This window comes from Ostrea edulis, chromosome 9 (assembly GCF_947568905.1).
Source record: "Ostrea edulis chromosome 9, xbOstEdul1.1, whole genome shotgun sequence".
NCBI lineage: Eukaryota > Metazoa > Mollusca > Bivalvia > Ostreida > Ostreidae > Ostrea > Ostrea edulis.
Genome location: NC_079172.1, coordinates 4,255,963 through 4,276,221, shown reverse-complemented (window position 1 = coordinate 4,276,221; position 20,259 = coordinate 4,255,963). Strand labels below are relative to the sequence as shown.

Genomic DNA, 20,259 nt, shown 5'->3' with positions numbered 1-20,259 from the left:
GATTTAAATTTTAGCGTTTGCTGTTCTATTCGGTGAATAATTTATTTTTTAGTGTTACAAATAAGAATACGAATATCACTTAGATGAAAGAAGTTTGAGGTACGTAAATACAAATGTTCAAAGACATTTTTCAATGATGATAATTCATGAATGATATGCACTGAACGGAGAGACTCAAATTTACCTGCAATCATCCTCATAGAGTCCATTCATGAAAGCATTGAATGCACCTACACAATCCCTAGTAATTGTTTCTTTGACGAAAGTCACATTCTTGCAAGTGCTGTACTCTCCTAAAATAGATAATAAACCGATATTTTCACGCCTGTACATGGGATTGGATCCCGATTGCTGGCTGTATATACGAAATGAATAATTGAAAATAACCATTTGCAGTTTGTTACTTTTCAATGTACACCATTTTCCCAAACACATTCTTCTATCGTGACCACGTTCAATTGTGCCTCATTTAATTTTCACAATGAGGAGTGATTTTATCCATTAGCAGTTACATATATTTGATTGGTCTTGACATTTAAGTTCTCCTTATATGAGATATCTAACAAGTACTGAAAGTTCTGACAAAGATTAAAGTTGGAAGGACACCAAGGGATACACACTGAGATAGAGACAGACCAACAAACTACGATCTCTGATGTTAGATTCTTGCAATGAATATTCACTTCTACAAAGCACAATACACTTACTCCAGTCTACACAAGTCCTCACACAGCCATTCGAGCAGCACTTGTGGTGGTCCTTACAATGACTATCACCAATGCATTCTTCAACATTGCAGCTTCCAGCAGCAACAGAATAAACACGAGGACAAAATCCATCCTTTACCACTGTAAAATATTCAACACATCATGAGGATAGTTTCTTATGCATGTTTATGAGATGGTGAAAATCTTATCCCTACTGATGGCAATGGACATTGTTAACATAGTAAAACCAACAAACTGTAGGCACCAAACGCTACAGATTAAAAACAATACCAACGTCGAGCTTCACTGAATAGACCCTCAGCAAAATCAAATTATTTACTCCTCATTCTTATTCCACCGCTGGGTCAGCATTGAATACCCTCTCTTTCGTTTCTTTTTCTGATACATGTGTAAATATTGTAAAGAAATATGATATGCGCTTGCCTGTATATACCCTTACCAGTATCATGTGGAAAGTATCCTGGATCCACCTGCATCTGGTGTATCCGACCACCTTGGCCAAGCATTTCTTTGATCTTCTCTATCAAACCGCCAGAAGTGAGAGGCCAAGTAACTCTGATCCAAAAATCTACGATGATGCTGCCATTTCTGAAGGAAAATAAATCATTAAAAACAGGATTCATGATTTTACATTTTATCTCTAGGTGGGCATAAACATATACTGATGGTGTACTGTATAGCATTATAAGTTCTTGATAATCAAGTTTGATTTATTGTACATACCTGAATCCGAGTATCTTCATTTGACTAACACCGCTAACGTTTCCAAAGTGCGCTGTCACCTACAATATTTGATTATAACTAGGCTATATAATGTCAACATTTTATTCAATTGCTAGTATTGCTGTACACATATTACAGCTGTATTTATATCAGCTTCGAACAATATTGTTTATAACAGCTTTGTACAATATTAAAACGAAGAGAATATTTTGATATGAAGATCTGTAATGTAAAACTTCCTACGTTGCCCATTATCGATCTTTCCATCATCGTAAAATAATCCGAAGTATCATTCAACAGCTCCATTCTCCAATCCATGTTGAGAAACTTCAAACTGAAGGTCACAACACCATCTAAACATGAGGTACAAAAATATCTAATTGTTAACTGTCTATCATCAATGGAGCTTACGAAATATTAAACTACAGAATATCAAATGGGATTAACAGATTAACGGTCTTACTACCGTCATGAAAATATTGACTATTTTTCAGATAATATCATGAGAGGTCTGCTGTATATAAACTATCAGGATTATATGATATGTAATAATTGATTCATTGATTGTATATTGTTTAATCTCCCGCTAGTGCTTTTTCACTCATCTAGAGATGTCACCATTGCCGGTGAAGGGCTGGAAAATGTAGGACATATGATGATGTGAAAAAATGAATAATATCCAAATTCAAATTGATCATCTGCTGATGTAAAAGGCATCTCAGTATTTTAATGTACATTATTATTTCCCCATGTAATTAACCAATAACTGAACTGTAGATAAGGTTTTGCGTGGTGATATTCATTGTAATTTGCCTATCCTATCATCTATATAGGAGCCATGCAGTAAACCCAGAAAATATACTAATACTCTTTGGTTTAAGGTACTTACCAACTGTTGGAGGAAGAGTGGTGACCCATGGGCGAGCTGTGTCATAAAGAGAAATTTGTATAGAAGTATTGATATTATAGAAATCCTAAACCGACATACTAGTTCCTGCATGCGGATTGCTAAATTTTCAATCGCACTAAAATCTAATTTGTAATGCTAATTGTGAAAAACCCAATACTAATAGCCAAATTAGATATACTGATTGGCAATTCCTATTTGTTCAAGACCATTTGGTTATTCTTACCGAATGAATATATCTTGTTAATTGCTGATTGTTCAAAGCTTACAGTTCATTTGCGATTGCTTTCAAAATGACGTTCATAATTGACAATACTAAGAATGTTTCAACACCGTTCATTTACAAATTTAAAACCATCCGTTTTAAGTTGTAGGTATGTTTATTTGCGTATATTACCGACTGCAGAGGCTCAGTGGTGCGCTTTGTAACTGGAAAGTCATGGGTTCAAGCCCCTCTCGTGCCTAGATGGCCACTGACCTACTTGTTAGACATAGAAGCTCAGCAGATAGAAATTATTTTCGCGGGGCCTTCGTATAATACCTTAAACATTGTGGTTCCATAAGATTTTCCGTTGTTTTTAACCATTTCCTTACAGAAATATTTCATATTTTGATTGTCATATATTTTAGTAACAATTAATATAGAATTGAAACGCTTTACAAAATTCCTCACATACTTCCATAAAACTTATATACTTCAGGTAGTTGTTAAATGAAATAATGTTGAACAAACCCTGTATGTACATTTTCTGACTTTTAGTTACCCACTATCTCTAGATAAATTAACATTAATTCATTGCGTAAAAACAATTGATATAATTATTTAGTAATTCTTACGTACCATATAGCAATTACCATTTACCGAAATCAGCATTTTGGGCCAGTACAGAAATCAGCATTTGACAACCAGCATTTAGCAGATAGCAATGAGAAAATGTCATTTACGACTCACCAGAGAGAGAGAGAGAGAGAGAGAGAGAGAGAGAGAGAGAGAGAGAGAGAGATTGTATCTTGCTTATCGTCTCACTTGAGAATTTTTCACTCATATGGAGACGTCACCAAGACCGGTGAAGGGCTTCAAATTTAGGCCTATGCTTGGCGCTTACGGCCATTGAGCAGTGAGGGTTCTTTAGCGTGCCACACCTACTGTGACACAGGTTATCCGGTTTTAAGGTCATCTCCGAGGACCCGTGACATTCAGCCCTACTGCCGAGCGTTTGACGATGGAACTATCACTACCTGTTTTAACGACTTAGGTTTGTCACGGCCGCTATTCGAATCCCGGTTTTCTCCATGGGGGCGAACGCTCTAACCACTTGGCCATCGCGGCGGTGCGAGAGAGAGAGAGAGAGAGAGAGAGAGAGAGAGAGAGAGAGAGAGAGAGAGAGTTGCAAAATTGATTATCGTAATTGATCACTACTCGTGAAAATAATCACAATGTTTAAATTAAGTAAATAAAATTGTTTTTAAAAGCTCTATTTTCTTAAGAAGAAAGTTTTAATAGCTGTTGTGTAAACAACAAGTAACCCTCTTCCATAAGTTATATAACAACCTCATTATAAAATTGCATACTTACTGGTGGTCAAATCTTTATAGCCTGAAAGAAAATGATATTCAAATAAAAACTCATCATTGCTTACAACAATACAACGAGTTATAGGTTTTCATAGATCAATTAACACATACAGTCAGCAGGGTCAAAACGAAGATTCAATGTTAGATCAATTAACACATACAGTCAGCAGGGTCAAAACGAAGATTCAATGTTAGATCAATTAACACATACAGTCAGCAGGGTCAAAACGAAGATTCAATGTTAGATCAATTAACACATACAGTCAGCAGGATCAAAACGAAGATTCAATGTTAGATCAATTAACACATACAGTCAGCAGGATCAAAACGAAGATTCAATGTTAGATCAATTAACACATACAGTCAGCAGGGTCAAAACGAAGATTCAATGTTGTTTTCATTGTAGGTCCGAATCTCATCATGGCTGTAGCAATTTGATCGTCAGAACATCGGACTCTTTTCTCTTTCAAAATGATATCCATCGAACATTCCGAGAATTCTTTCATTACACTGAAACGGAATTAGAATGACAATTGTTTGTATTGAAATTCTTATTCCTTAAACGCATCAACCAATCGACTTAAAGACAGATGGACGAAAGCTACGCACTACCCAATCAAAATATTCAAATCCGAAACCAATTGTGGAGTAAAATAAATTTTTGTAATTATGCATTTCGTATTTTTGATCGACAGAAAACGTTTCTTCAAAAACAATATCTTTCAAGCAATTCTTAGTAAAATTTAAGGCCAGTTCTTCAATTCGAGCTTAATATTGCCAATCTTTGAGACCTACCGACAGAACATCTGAATATCAGGAGCAGACGTTAAATTTTGCTTGTAATACACTGAACACGACTCCCCTATCTTCCCTAGATAATCGAAATCCTCACAGGGATGGACGACCAAATCTGTTTAAAAAAAAATAAGATTTAGAAATTAATCTCTTTCTAAATTTATCCAACATTTGCAAGTCTTGAAGAAATATGAAAAGCAAGATATACATATTACATATACATCTTACATAATTTAACATGAAACATCCCATACCTCATATACATTACTGCAACAATGTTGATATCATATGATATCATCAAGATGTTATTTACCTGGTTGTTGGCAGGTATGACCACACCCATTAAAGCAGCATTTTGCAGACCCTGTACAGTTACTGTCCATTTGACATTCCTCCGGACAGGTCCCTGCTGTGGTATTTCTTACGAGTGGACATTCACCATCCTTAGGTTCTAGAAAATTGTAATTGTATTTCGTCAGTCTTGTCATTGATTTAAAACGTAATTGACTGACTAATCCATGAATTTTGAACGATTTAGTCAATGTTGACCCAATACAAGCATAAGGATTTAGCACGAGCTACAAGGTTGTTCACTACATCAAAACGTTTTATGTTTTATGACAATACGTCTCTAGATAGCGAACCAAATATTTTTTTGTGAAAATACTTGTATCGATCGATTTCTTTTTATATCTACGTAACTCAGTGGATATGGTATCGAGTTACTCAAATCCATCGATGTACTTTGATAATATTTATTGAAACAGGTTTTTGAAAACGATGTCTTGATCTCCGAAAGTGCAGATGTTTTGCCTTTTGAACATGTGTACTTGTTATATAAGATTGTACCTTTCATGATTTAAATCATTTCGTGTTGATTTGATAAAATCTTTTAAGGTGTATTGAGCCACCTTAATGCATACCTCCTCTGTACAGAAAGTAGTCATCAACTTGAAGTAGGTGTACTGCCCCGTTCTGCACTGCCATGTGAACCGCATGCATAGCATCACTTCCAGATAACTTAGAGCTATCATATGTAAATGTCATATCAACATATATGCTTCCTTTCCTGTAAAAGAAACCAATAATATTGCTATGTTACCTACACACCAGAGCGACACATGGAACCATCTTTGGAGATGCATACATATTCTCACCTTAAAGAGGTTACCGTCAGATGTAAAAATCCTGGAACGTCACCAAAAGCTTTCGTGAACTATAAAAAATTGAAGAAAAATGTATAATTCCAAAACAAATTTTATCCCACAAAAATTGGTTTGATTGTTTCAATGATACTTACATTACTAACGATCGTGATATTCAAAGATTGAAAGTAGGTTGATTTCGGATTCAGTAACGAATCATCCCACGTGAATCCAGACGTCTTTATTGTGAAGGCTACTCTTTTTACTACAAAAAGATATTTATCTCGGTAAATATGATTTAGTTGCTAAGAAATAAATCATATTTCAACAATCTTCATTCCATTTTGCTTCAAATCTCCATTCTTTGCATTGTAATTTTTTAATGCTGTAAAATTACTCATAAGCGTTCGGCTATTAAACAAATGTGAAAATCTTGGATACTATACTTTTTTTTACAGTTGACATTGATTTTATTAATTAAGTACAGAATTCTATTTTTTGGGTAAAATATCCGAAGATATCCCCTAAGTATTCCTCACCTGGGGTGCCAGGGGTCCCCTGGATTAGAAAGGTTTTTAGTTCATATAATTCATATACATACAATTTCAGAAATAAAAAGATAATAATAATAATGATATTGTACAATATTATTCAGAGTCCGAGTTTGTGTCCCGACCTGTTTATCTTGAAGGACTCTCCTCTTCAAGTATATCAACATATTACAATGCATACGGACAAAAATTATATGTTTATTATACATTATATCTTTTCAGCAATATCCTTTAGTATTTTATAGAAAAAATGTGCTTTGATTTTTTCACATGCATAGAATTCATAAAATAACTGTTTCTTAATATACACCATGAGACCGTGAATACTTTCTTCACAATTTTCAAATCTACATTTCATTTTAAATTTATGTATTTTCATAGCAATAAAAGATATTACATTGTTGTAGCTCTTTGTTGTATTGTTTTCTTGTAGATAAAAACCTATAACAATTAATTTCCATGTAATCTTGAAATTGAAATATTTTTCCTACAGTATTCCAAATATATTGTACATTTTTTTCACTCAGAGAGTAAATGTCTTGAACTTTCTACAACATTACATAATTGGCAAAAACTGGATTGCTCCTTTTGCCATTTGCTCAGTGACAACTTACAGTGTGTCAAGTTATGTAATAATTTGTAATTGGATACTATACTTATCTTAATTATAATTGATACATTGCTTTACACATACTAAAGACTGAAAAAAAGACTTTGATGCGTTAATTCGCTATGGAAATAACTTTTATACTTTCTGCTGACTGATCACTAGATACTAATATTTCCTTTTTCCAATTTAGTTGAAGAAGCAAATGTATATGATGTGAAAAAGTCTAGTCTTTAATTTATCGTGAGGAATGGTCGTGTAAAGTGTTGAAAAGTCATACGTTTTGATGATGTCGATTTGAAAACATTAAACTACAGAATTTCAAATGTGATCAATAGACATTATTTGTCGAAATGCGCATCTGGTGCATCAAAATTGGTACCGTATAAGTTTTACATTATGACCCCTGGGTCGAGGCCTCTCCTGGTGGACTGTTAGTCTTCTAGGGTCTCTACAGCCCAGTAGCTAAGTACTTCGTTACTAGCTTGAAAATACGGATGTATATTTAATTGCTGTTATAAAATTTAGAAATTCATTTCAAAATTAAGGATTATCTCCCTCATGCATAGCTCTTATCCTTAGACGAATTTGGCTCCACTTGTTTAGCACGCTGTTTTTGGCTATATTTAGATCTAAAACTTCATAGTTATTTCGGATTTCAAACATTTCGGTTGAGCATCACTGAAGAGACATTATTTGTCGAAATGCACATCCGGTGCATCAAAATTGGTACCGTATAAGTTTTACATTAACAGTCTTACTACCGTCATGAAAATATTGACTGTTTTTAAGGTAATATCATGAGAGGACCACTGTGTATAAACTATCATGATTATATGATATGTAATAATTGATTGATTGTATATTGTTTAATGTCCCGCTCAAAAAATTTCACTCATATGGAGATGTCATCATTCCCGGTGAAGGGCTGCAACATATAGGATATAAAATGATGTGGAAAAGTGAATAATACCCAGAATTTAGAACATTCTTCAAAAAATCAAATTGATCAGCTGCTACTGTAAACGGCATCTCAGTATTTCATTGTACATTATTATTTCCCCATGTAATTAATCAATAACTGAACTATAGATATGGTTTTGTGTGGTGATATTCATTGTAATCTGCCTATTCTATCACTTATTTAAGGAGTCATGCAGTAAACCCAGAAATAATACTACAACTGTTTGGTTTAAGGTACTTACCAACTGTTGGAGGAAGAGTGGTGACCCATGGGCGAGCTGTGTCATAAAGAGAAATTTGTATAGAAGTATTGATATTATAAAAAGCAGCATTTTGGGCCAGTACAGAAATCAGCATTTGACAACCAGCATTTAGCAGAGAGCAACGAGAAAATGTCATTTACGACTCACCATTTCTATATAAGCATAGCTAAAACCCTTTGAATAATGCAAATATCAAATCATATCTTTGAGTTCTTGAGCCATGATAAACTTACATGACAATAAACGAATAGTCTGGAATTACACTACATCTTGAGCGCGTAAAACTAATTAGCATATGATTGCTACTGTATAAGAGAGAGAGAGAGAGAGAGAGAGAGAGAGAGAGAGAGAGAGAGAGAGAGAGAGAGAGAGAGAAAGAGAGAGAGAGAGAGTTGCAAAATTGATTGCTAGGATTATCGTAATTGATAATTCCTCGTGAAAATAATAACATTGTCTAAATTAAGTAAATAAAATTGATTTAAAGGCTCTATTTTCTTAAGAAGAAAGTTTTAATAGCTGTTGTGTAAACAACAAGTAATCTTCTTCCATAAGTTATGCAACAACCTCATTATAAAATTGCATACTTACTGGTGGTCAAATCTTTATAGCCTGAAAGAAAATGATATTCAAATAAGAACTCATCATTTCTTAAACAATACAACGAGTTATAGGTTTTCATAGAACGATTAACACATACAGTCAGTTGTTTTCATTGTAAGTCCGAATCTCGTCATAGCTGTAGCAATTTGATCGTCAGAACATCGGACTCTTTTCTCTTTGAAAATGATATCCATCAAACATTCTAAGAATTCTTTCATATCACTGAAACGGAATTCGTATGAGGTTGCTTTGTATTCTCTACTGAGGAACAAACATCTCAAAACAAGACATATTTTGGAGACAATTCTCAAATGTATCAACCAATCACAATAACATTACCTATTCAATAAAACAATCGAGTAAGAATGAATATTTGGTCTCCCAAACATGTATAAAGATATATATTCACAAAAACCTCTTTAAAAGTGATACTTTTCACTCACATTTTGGCTAGAATGGACATTAATTCTCGTATTGAAATTACAATTGCATCTAGAGAATTGATCAAGTAAACAAAATCAGAATGTCTCTTTAAACTTTACCGACAGAACGTCTGGATATCAGGAGAAGACGTTAAATTTTGCACGTGATGTATTGAACACTGCGCCCCTGTCTTCTCTAGATAATTAAAATCCTCACAGGGATGGACGCCCAAATCTGTTTCAGAAAAAGGAATTAAAACTTATAATCATGAAACCTAAAACTCAGCTCTTGTTTTATCAAATGTGAACAAGGTTTTAATGAATGTGAAAAATAAAATATACATCGTATACGCCAGGCATCATAATCTCAATTGACTTTCCTCATATACATTGTTGGAAGAATTTTGATATTTTTACAATACATGAAGGCAACCTCATCCTTTTGTGATCTCATGTTTTTAGGAAATTTTTCATTAATAAAACTGAATAGAAATACATTTTTGTACAAATCATATTCTACGGATAAAAAAAATCATTTGCAGTATTTGATATTGAATAAGTTTATATTTTCTATAAATAATTTGAAAAAAACCTTTGTCAAGGAGAATGACTCCTATGCTGGTATTTCTTAAAATGTATATTGCACAATGATTTCCCCCGACATCCACAATCAATATATAATACATGTATATCTATGAAATAGCAATTTTTGAAACTGTTCATATTAAACTTTTGTCACCCATTTAATGCATTCTTCTTAAGCTATTTAATGAAAATGTGCAATGTTAGGAAGTTGACATATAAATTTGTTTTATGCATGTCTGGCATTTTAAAAAAAAAGTGGTGATATATATTTTCGTTGATTATTAATTGAATAAAGTATGTCGAATGGAAATTAATATAGTTATTTTTATATTACCTCAAGAAGTTATTTACCTGGATGTTGGCAGGTATGACCACACCCATTAAAGCAGCATTTTGCAGACCCTGTACAGTTACTGTCCATTAGACATTCCTCGGGACAGGTTCCTGCTGTGGTATTTCTTACGAGTGGACATTCACCATCCTTAGGTTCTAGAAAATTGTAATTGTATTTTGTCGGTCGTGTAATTCATTCAAAACGTAACAGACTGACTAATTCATGAAATTTAGACGATTTAGTAAATATTAACCCAATACAAGAATAAGGGCTTAGCATGAACTTTAAAACATACCTCCTCTGTACAGGAAATATTTATCAACTTGGAGTTGGTATACTGTCCCATTTTGCACGGCCATGCTAACTGCCTGCATAGAATCACTACCAGATAACTTAGAGCTATCATAAGTAAATGTCATATCAGCATATATGCTTCCTTTCCTGTAAAAGAAACCAGCAATCAAATGATGCTCACTACACACTATAATGACATATAAAAGTATGGTTACAAAAATTATCTTACATAAAAGAGGTTACAGTCAACTGTAAAAATCCTGGGACGTCACCAAAAGCTTTCGTGAACTGTAATAGATGGATCAATTTGTTTATCAAATATGGTTTCATTCTTCATAAATGCATATTGCGAGTTTTTTTTCTTCATATGAAACATTTACTTAGTTTACTTACATTACCAACAATCGTATTATTCAAATATTGAAAGTATGTTGATCTCGAATTCAGTAACGAATCATCCCATGTGAATCCAGACGTCTTTATTGTGAAGGCTACTCTTTTTACTACAAAAATATATATTCCTCACTCAGTAAATATGATTTAGTTTTAAAAAAACACGGAACTTCTTTTTCGCATGTTGTAAAATAATAGCGAGAGTGTCATACTTAGCACTGAGGGTGGACTGATAGTCGTAAGGACTTGATACTCTGGAAAGGAAAGAAAATTGCAACGTTTTAATGACGCTTGAATAAAACATTTCATTGACAAGAAATACATATTTCAACAGACTTCATTCTATCTTATTCGAACTGTCTTTCTTTGCCTTGTTATAATTGGATTTTCTGATCCATTAAAAAGCACCCACGAACATGTTTATATGATAGCATATTTCTACCTCCTATTTTCAAGTTATTTTTATATAGATTATGTCGACATGCAAGTTAATTATGTCAACTTGCAACATCAATATGTCAACATGCAAGAAAAATATACGCAGATAAGAATTTTTTCAAAAAATTATGAAATATCGCCAACATGTGATTTCCAACAAGCTAGATGCAACTTATTTATGTTGACATGCAACTTATCTATATTGACATACGAGATAAATATGTCAACATGCAACTTATTTATGGTGACATGCGAGATAAATATGTCGACATGCAACTTATTTATGGCAACATGCGAGATAGATATGTCAACATGCAACTTATCTATATTGACATTCGAGATAAATATGTCAACATGCAACTTATTTATGGTGACATGCAAGATAAATATGTCAACATGCAACTTATTTATCGTGACATGCAAGATAAATATGTCAACATGCAACTTATTTATGGCAACATTCGAGATAAATATGTCAACATGCAACTTATTTATGGTGACATGCAAGATAAATATGTCAACATGCAACTTATTTATGGTGACATGCAAGATAAATATGTCGACATGCAACTTATTTATGGTGACATGCGAGATAAATATGTCAACATGCATATTTATCTCACATATCACCATAAATAAGTTGCATGTTAACATAGATAAATTGCATGTCAACATAAACCAATTGCATGCTGATATGAATAAGCTGCATGTTAATTTGAACATATTTTATTGTATAAATATACAAAGGGATTTGTTACAAGTTCTAGCAATTAAGACCAATCCCTGTGCATATTTATACAATAAAATATGTTGCATGTTAACATATACAAATTGCATACTGACATAAATATGTTGCATGTCGACATAAATATGCTGAATGTCTGCATAATTATCTCGCATTTCAATATAATTAAGTTGAATGTCAATATAATTAATAAGTTGCATCTAGTATGTTGGAAGTCGGATGTGGGCAATATTTGTTAATTTTGGATATTTTACTGATTCCTATTTGATTACACTTTTCTTGCATGTTAACATAGGTATGTTGCATGTTGACCTGGCTATCCTACATGTCGACATAGTTAGCCTGCATGTAGATATATATTATAGAAAAATAACAGCATACAGGGGGCAGAAATATGCCACCGTAACAAAAATCATTACTGTTTTATTTGTAAAAACTTTTTGATGAAATGTTTATCTGAATTGTAAGTAATACATTGCTTAACACATATTAAAGGCTATATAGACTTATACTGCGGTATGCTATGGCAATGCCGTTCATGCTTTAATGTTATTGACTTGAAAAGTGGAGATCTTGAGTAGTTTCTAACTTTTTCCACAATTTATCTTATTTGTAATTGAACATTACTGCAACACAACTTTATTCTTTGAAACTATTCCATTTAATCTAATTCTATATTTAAAAAAACAGCTAATATTTACTTTCGATGCACGTGGATACATTCTGTCCCTCTCCTGGATAAACCTTTTCGAAATAGGACGTTGCATTGGCCATAACAGATCGGACTTGTTCTTCTGTACAGTAATAACTGGATCCCCACATTGCACCCATAATGCATTGCAAATACCTGCCAACACTGTATAAGAGGAAGAAAAATATAACAGAATAATTCCAATGTTATTTATTACAATTGTTTTGATTGGACAAAAGTCAATCTAAACGAGAAATAACATATCAATAAATCCAGAAAACAGTGTGTATGCCTGAAAAAAATAACATAGTGCGGGGAAACTATTCAAACAAGAGGTACTGTGAGCAATGCTCACTAAGAATACCCCCGCTTACCCCATTCTCCCAAAGGGCATTGTTAATAGGCATAAATTACCTCTTTCCTGAGTGTAAAAATATAGAATGCCTTTGTAGAAGAAAATAGAAGATATAGTCCGAACTCAAATCCATGGTATAAACCTATAGCTTTGACCTTGAGATCAAAGGTCAATGTCATAAAGAGGTCATAAATGTACATGACACATAGTCTCATGGTGATACACCCATGTCTTATGGTATGACTATGTCAAAACCCTATAATCAATTTTGACCTTGAGGTCAAAGTTCAAGGTCATATAGAGGTAATGAAGGTATCTCACACATCGTCTCATGGTGATACACTCATGTGTCAAACATGGTATGCCTATGTCAAAGAACAAAGAAGTCATGGCCCTGACACGAATCCATTCTAAAAACGTTTAAATTTGACCTTGAGGTCAAGGTCATATGGAGGTCATGAAGGTACATGACACATCGTCTCATGGTGATACACTCGTGTTAAATATGGTATGCCTATGTCAAAGAACACAGAAATTATGGCCCTGACACAAATCCAATGTAAAAACGTTTGATTCTGACCTTGCGGTCAAGGTCATATGGAGGTCATGAAGGTACATGACACATCGTCTCATGGTGATACACTCACGTGTCAAATATGGTATGCCTATATCAAAGGACAAAGAAGTTATGGCCCGGACACGAATTCATTGTAAAAACGTTTAATTTTGACCTTGAGTTCAAGGTCATATGGAGGTCATGAAGGTACACGACACATCGTCTCATGGTGATACACTCATGTGTCAAATATGGTATGCCTATGTCAAAGAACAAAGAAGTCATGGCCCTGACACGAATCCATTGTAAAAACGTTTAATTTTAACCTTGATGTCAAGGTCATGAAGGTACATGATACATCGTCTCATGGTGATACACTCGTATGTCAAATATGGTATGCCTATGTCAAAGACCAAAGAAGTTATGGCCCGGACACGAATCCATTGTAAAAAACCCTTTCATTTTGACCTTAAGGTAAAGGGTCAATGTCAAATAGAAGTCATGAAGGTACCCGACACATCGTCTCATGGTGATCTACCTGTGTGCCAAATATGGTATGCCTATGTCAAAGAACAAAAAAGTTGTGGCCCGGACACGAATCTGGAGACGGGCAGACAGACAGACGGATGGACAGACGGACAGACAGACTGAGTGATTCCTATATACCCCTCAGTACTTCGTTCGGGGGTATAATTATTGAATTTAATAATACAAGGAACGAATTGGAATTATAAGAATTGCACTTTTATTCAGTTTGTGAATAAATTATCCAGAGTTTACACATCAATAAATTCTTCAAACAGAATGTTTAATCCTATACTAACAATTGCCTTAAAAACTCTGAAAACTAATCAAAACGTATATCAATATTGAATAAGATTCCTTCAATTTAATGACAAAGTAATCCAGTAAGTAAATTACAGGTGTCTTAGAGATGTACTGAGTTCACCCATTTTCTATGACACTATTACCTGAATGAAATGTTAAAGATACAAACCACCAATGGTTTATATATTATCCTACATTCCTAATTAGTGGCAATTAATGAGTACTTACTACATTCCTACTTACCTGGCTGAACTGCATGAAGGTTGAAGATACCCGAGTGCAGTTTTACAGTGTATATTTGCATTGTCTATAATGACACTTTCTACCGTACAGCCTGGGCGTAGCACTGGACTGACTGAAATGAAAATGAATACGCATTACGATTATCCTGTCTGTTTTGACTGTGTGTTTTAGTTTTCGAGTACCATTTTGTGATGTTTTATCAAAAAAAATTCTATGTTTTAATGTATTATAACCGAGACATGATATGCTGTGTGTGTGTGTGTGTGTGTGTGTGTGTGTGTGTGTGTGTGTGTGTGTGTGTGTGTGTGTATTTCATTATTATTTATTTTAATACGTCTTGAAACTGATGTTTATTCTTATCTAGCATATTTATGGTATCTTGTGTTTTGATGTTTTAAATGTACAATCAGGATAGGTACAGCAACGGACTGTTTACATGTGATAACGCCTTTTATATCATTGCTTTTTAATGTTTTATCTATTTTTTATGTTCTATGTGTATACCATTCTGTAGTAAGGTATATATGCACTGTAAAGCACCTGTGAGGATACATAGTGTATGAAAAGTGTGCTATATAAATATGGTATTATTATTATTCTTTCTGGTATATATAATGATGATAATAATTATCCAGAAACAAGTACACTAGTAGTATAATGAAAACATTACAAAACCTACTGCGTATATTCGACTAGTGCCTTTACTCATTATTGTAATCATAATTGTATTCATAATTAGATACTCCTGAAGAACTGCGTAAATATAGTTTATTTTAGATTTAAAAATCCCAATCGGAATTAATTTGTTTTCATAGGTACAAGAATTAATTTTTCCTTTTACGGTGGCTCATTACACTAAAATTCTATTTCTCGTTAATACACGTATGAACTATAATTTCAGCATCGAAAGAGTGATACAAGCTCTAAATTATATTTATATGAGTTTTTGATGAGTTTTCCAGGAATGTTACAAAACCATGACTAAAAGATATAAACATTCTAATCTTTTAGACAAAATATTTATGGAAATTGAAAACGCTATTTAATCATATTTTGTTATGCAAAAAATTAGAACATCGTTTAGGAATGTTTTCTTAGATATCCATACTACACATCAAATCACAGCGAGAGGTTGACAAAGCGAGAGGTTGACACAGCGAGAGGTTGATACAGCGAGAGGTTGACACAGCGAGAGGTGGACACAGTGAGAGGTTGACACAGCAAGAGGTTGACACTAGTGTATTTTATTTGCAAAGTACCTTTATTATCGTTCCAGGATAAATCACAATTTATATAAAATACTTGAGGGCTTGTAACACTTTTTCGATGGTGAAATGATACGTTATACGGTGTTATAATGAGCCAATAAATAAAACAATCGGTGTAATGAGCTACCCTAATGTTTGGAAAAGTTTTAGTTCCAGGAGTATGTTACTGTACTTTATTTTTGTCGATTTCGGTTATTCGTAGCACCGACACTGAAAGAAACATTGGCTGGATAAAGTTGTAACTGTTGAAGATTCTAGATGGAAGAGAAAATTCCTATCTCTCTATGCTTCATTATACCGGAGGTTAGATTGTTCTTAACACAACTATAGAACTCGAGCCTGGGGATACCTTTGATACCTTGTTTGATATAAAAAGAAAATTGAATCATTTTGATGACTCTTCAACGAAACATTCCATGCCGAGAAGAAATATGAAGTTCAACATACTTCATTCGAATTTTAGGTTCTTTACTTAAAACATTGAGGAGAAACGATGACAAATGGCAGCTTCCTAAATCAAAGCATGACAAGCATATAACAAGAAGTACTGTGAGCAATGCTCACTAAGAATATCCCCCGCTAACCCCAATCTCCCAAAGGGTGTTGTTAATAGGTATAAAATATGGTATGCCTTTGTAGAAGAAAATGGAAGATATAGCCCAAACACAAATCCATAGTATAAATCTATAATTTTGACCTTGGGATCATAGGTCATAAAGAGGTCATGAATGTACATGACACATAGTTTCATGGTGATACACCCATGTCTTATGGTATGACTATGTCAAAACCCTATAATCAATTTTTAACCTTGAGGTCAAATTTCAAGGTCATTTAGATGCCATGAAGGTACCCGACACATCGTCTCATGGTGATACACGCATGTGTCAAATATGATATGCTTATGTCAAAGAACAAAGAAGTTATGGCCCGGACACAAATCCATTGTAAAAACTCTTTAATTTTGTCCTTGAGGTCAAGGGTCGAGGTCATATAGGTCATGAAGGTACATCGTTTCATGGTGATCCACCTGTGCCAAATATGGTATGCCTATGTCAAAGAACAAAGAAGTTATGGCCCGGACACGAATCTGCATGGACAGACAGACGGACAGACAGACAGAGTGATTCCTATATACCCCTGAAATTCGTTCACCAGGGGTATAAAAAGTCTAGAAAACTAAGTTGTGACGGACAGAGGACGGATAGAGGAAAGATGGATGGAGGGACAGACGACGTACAAACTAGTTTTCCTCTTCGGCTTCGACGGTAGGTGACTAATTAGATACAGAGACTATCAGGATTAAAAGCTAGAAATTGTGTATAGCATGGTACACCGATCACGATGGCTCATTGATTAGAGCATTCACTTCATGACCGGGAGGTCGTTGGACGAGCCCCATTTGTGCCTTGTCCGCGTCAAACTTAGGACGTAAAACAGACAATTACAGTTACAGTGTTCCTTTGTCAAATGCTTGGCATTCAGAAGTGAAAACCGCGGGTCTTTTCAATAAAACTCTGAGAACTATGATCCTATATCGAAGGAACAGTTGGCATGATCAAGAGTATTTACCCATACGGTCTAGAGCGCTAAGCATAAGTCTTCATTTGTGGTACTTGACCTACAGGTGATGACGTCTTAATACGAGCGACAACAACTTGAAGCGACGTAAAAGAAATAAATGAATACACATAAATATATACCTTGACAAGTTCGGGGAATGGTCTGATTGTAGAGTTCAACAAGCACGGGTCTCAAAACACTGTCGTAGTCTTGTAATGTACACTGGGGCAAGTTATTTTTCACACAATGCACAACTGATTGATAAATGCTAAAATGTAAGAGAAAACATTGTTAATTTTAATTCGTCTACTACAGTTGATACAAAATATGTTAATTTCAGTATTTGAGAATCTAATTAAACTGTGGTTGTATCTTGAATTTGAAAATAAATTCGAGAACAAATGTCAATACCTTTAGTATTAAGTTATAATGATTGGCTATAAGAAGGACTTACTACCTTTAGTATAGTTATAATGATTGGCTATAAGAAGGGCTTACTAGCATTGTGTTCCCTCTGACAGTGGAATGGAACCATTTGACAATGATAATAGGTAGTAAATTCCCAGGCATTCTTGGACTTTTTGTTGACTAAGGAGGTGCAATCCCAAGGTGCAGTTTGTTTCTATGGTCTCTGTACATTAGATATTTTAGTTATTAAATAGGTATGAACTGCAGGTCTACTCTATACATACACAACATATTCAAGCAAACCAATTTGAAATATTTTTCATGCATATCAAGTATGCATGCAAGAAATTCGTTCTTGGTTTTTAAATATATTGATGTTTTCTTCATTGCATATTGTGTATTTTTCATATACCAGACAGGTGTTTTTTATTCTGATTGATTTGTTGTCATTTATACTTAATAAATGACCTATTTTATCTTTTAAATGGAGTTGGTTTTATTTGTGGGTAGCAGACAAACATAAAGTATATTATACATGTTAGCATTCTATGATAATTATAAGGATACACACGGCATTGTTCGTTGGTTTGAATTCCTTTTCTTCAGAATGACAAAGTTATATAAATCACCAAAAATCACTCATTGACAGCATCTTACGTGAATCGTCTAGGAGGAGGAATGTAGTACTTACGCGATAGACAAGTTGAGATTTTCCTTCCATACCCTGGGTACCTCCTTTCATAAAACGCAGTTGCATTTAAAATAGTTGTTATCACAGACGTTTTCGGGCATCTGAAGTACAGTGCTCGAGTGTGATTGTATGCACATTCCATAAAATAAGGCGCACTGAAATTTAGATGCAATTGATATTTTAGTTATTCGTAATTCTTGTCAGTTTCATGAAATACTAAAAATCCATACTGCGGTAAAACTTTACTGTTCTAGGCATGTAAAGCTCATCATTTCACTTGCAAGCAAAGTCAATCTTGTCAGACATGGAAAATTACTTTCTATTATAAACCTATTTTGAAATTTTACCCAGGTATCCGATAAGCAAAACTAGTGTCATGAAGGACAACCGCTACATTTTGGATTATCCTTTTCAAATATTAGATCACAACAGGCCGAAATTAAGCCGAATTACCAATGCAAGGTGAAGATAACGAACAGTGATCAATCTCATCATTCCTGTAAGCAATACGAAATAGATAGTTGGGCAAACACGGACCCCTGGACACACCAGAGGTGGGATCAGGTGCCTAGGAGAAGTAAGCATCCTCTATCGACCGGTCACACCTGCCGTGAGCCCCACATCCCGGTCATGTAAACAGAGTTCTCCGCAGTCAAAATCAGTGTGCCAAGAACGGCTTAATCAGTATGAAACACGTCAGACAGCATTTGACCCAATGATAGGTTGTAGTGACGAACTAAATCGTTATAACGACCATAGAATTTGCGAAATGCTGACTTCATTCGAGACTGTTGAAACTTCTGTACCATCAACTTGTTTGTCAGTAGCTTACCTCGATTTAAAAACTGACTATACGGAGACCAAGCTATTGCATATCGAATCGGTCAAGATATATAAACACCATATGCAGGTGATAATTATATATATATATTTATATACTTACTAAATGCAGGAACGCTGAGTTATAGCCAAGTAGTGGGAACATCTACCGTATATGTATAAAAGGTGAGCCTCTTCATCGTCACAGAACGATCGAGATGGTCCTGGATCTGAACATTAAATTCAAATGTATTTATACCATGTTTGAGAAAGGCTGGTTGATACCGATTAGTCCGCTTTTAAGACTTGATGTCGCAGATTCAAATACATGATAGTATATTAGTGGTCCTTGCAAAAGCAGGACTTGGTTTATTAGTGTTCCAGTAGCATTTGTACAAGAAACATGGATACGAAATGTGGCTCATGCCAAGGGCTTCTTGATTATTACAGGAATTGTTAATTTTCAACTGGCAAATCAGAGTAAACCATTCCTAGACTCCTCAATTACAGATTATCACAAATATCTAGAGATTGAAACCACTTTTATCACAGATGCCTTTCATCGGTCAGGTGTAGTGACATACACAACTTGTGGGGGGGGGGGGGCAAATCTTGAGAAAAAGGCTTGTGGAAAAATTGCCATCCGGGATTTGAACAAAATCGAATGAAATTGTTTTAAATTCTAAATTACTTTTATAAATCCCATAGAAAAGGGGATTCCTAGGGAGAAAAAAGATTTCCTACAGTGTAAATAAAATTGTCTTAGGAT

At 34.3% G+C, this 20,259-nt stretch overlaps 1 protein-coding gene across 1 annotated transcript in view; it reads right to left on the bottom strand.

The window, feature by feature from the left end:
• The window catches only part of LOC125658375 (uncharacterized), a 99,180-nt gene that overhangs the window by 46,047 nt on the left and 32,874 nt on the right, over window positions 1–20,259 (bottom strand). Inside the window, exons 19-38 of the mRNA XM_056148304.1 lie at window positions 10,722–10,780; window positions 10,494–10,639; window positions 10,216–10,353; window positions 9,400–9,514; window positions 8,955–9,079; window positions 8,846–8,866; window positions 8,237–8,272; window positions 6,029–6,138; window positions 5,886–5,944; window positions 5,652–5,797; window positions 5,042–5,179; window positions 4,729–4,843; window positions 4,295–4,443; window positions 3,935–3,955; window positions 2,341–2,376; window positions 1,695–1,804; window positions 1,452–1,510; window positions 1,168–1,316; window positions 708–848; window positions 185–293 (exon numbers count right to left, since the gene is read on the bottom strand). Coding sequence (XP_056004279.1) covers window positions 185–293; window positions 708–848; window positions 1,168–1,316; window positions 1,452–1,510; window positions 1,695–1,804; window positions 2,341–2,376; window positions 3,935–3,955; window positions 4,295–4,443; window positions 4,729–4,843; window positions 5,042–5,179; window positions 5,652–5,797; window positions 5,886–5,944; window positions 6,029–6,138; window positions 8,237–8,272; window positions 8,846–8,866; window positions 8,955–9,079; window positions 9,400–9,514; window positions 10,216–10,353; window positions 10,494–10,639; window positions 10,722–10,780 — 1,982 coding nt within the window. The remainder of the gene's footprint in view (window positions 1–184; window positions 294–707; window positions 849–1,167; window positions 1,317–1,451; window positions 1,511–1,694; window positions 1,805–2,340; window positions 2,377–3,934; window positions 3,956–4,294; window positions 4,444–4,728; window positions 4,844–5,041; window positions 5,180–5,651; window positions 5,798–5,885; window positions 5,945–6,028; window positions 6,139–8,236; window positions 8,273–8,845; window positions 8,867–8,954; window positions 9,080–9,399; window positions 9,515–10,215; window positions 10,354–10,493; window positions 10,640–10,721; window positions 10,781–20,259) is intronic.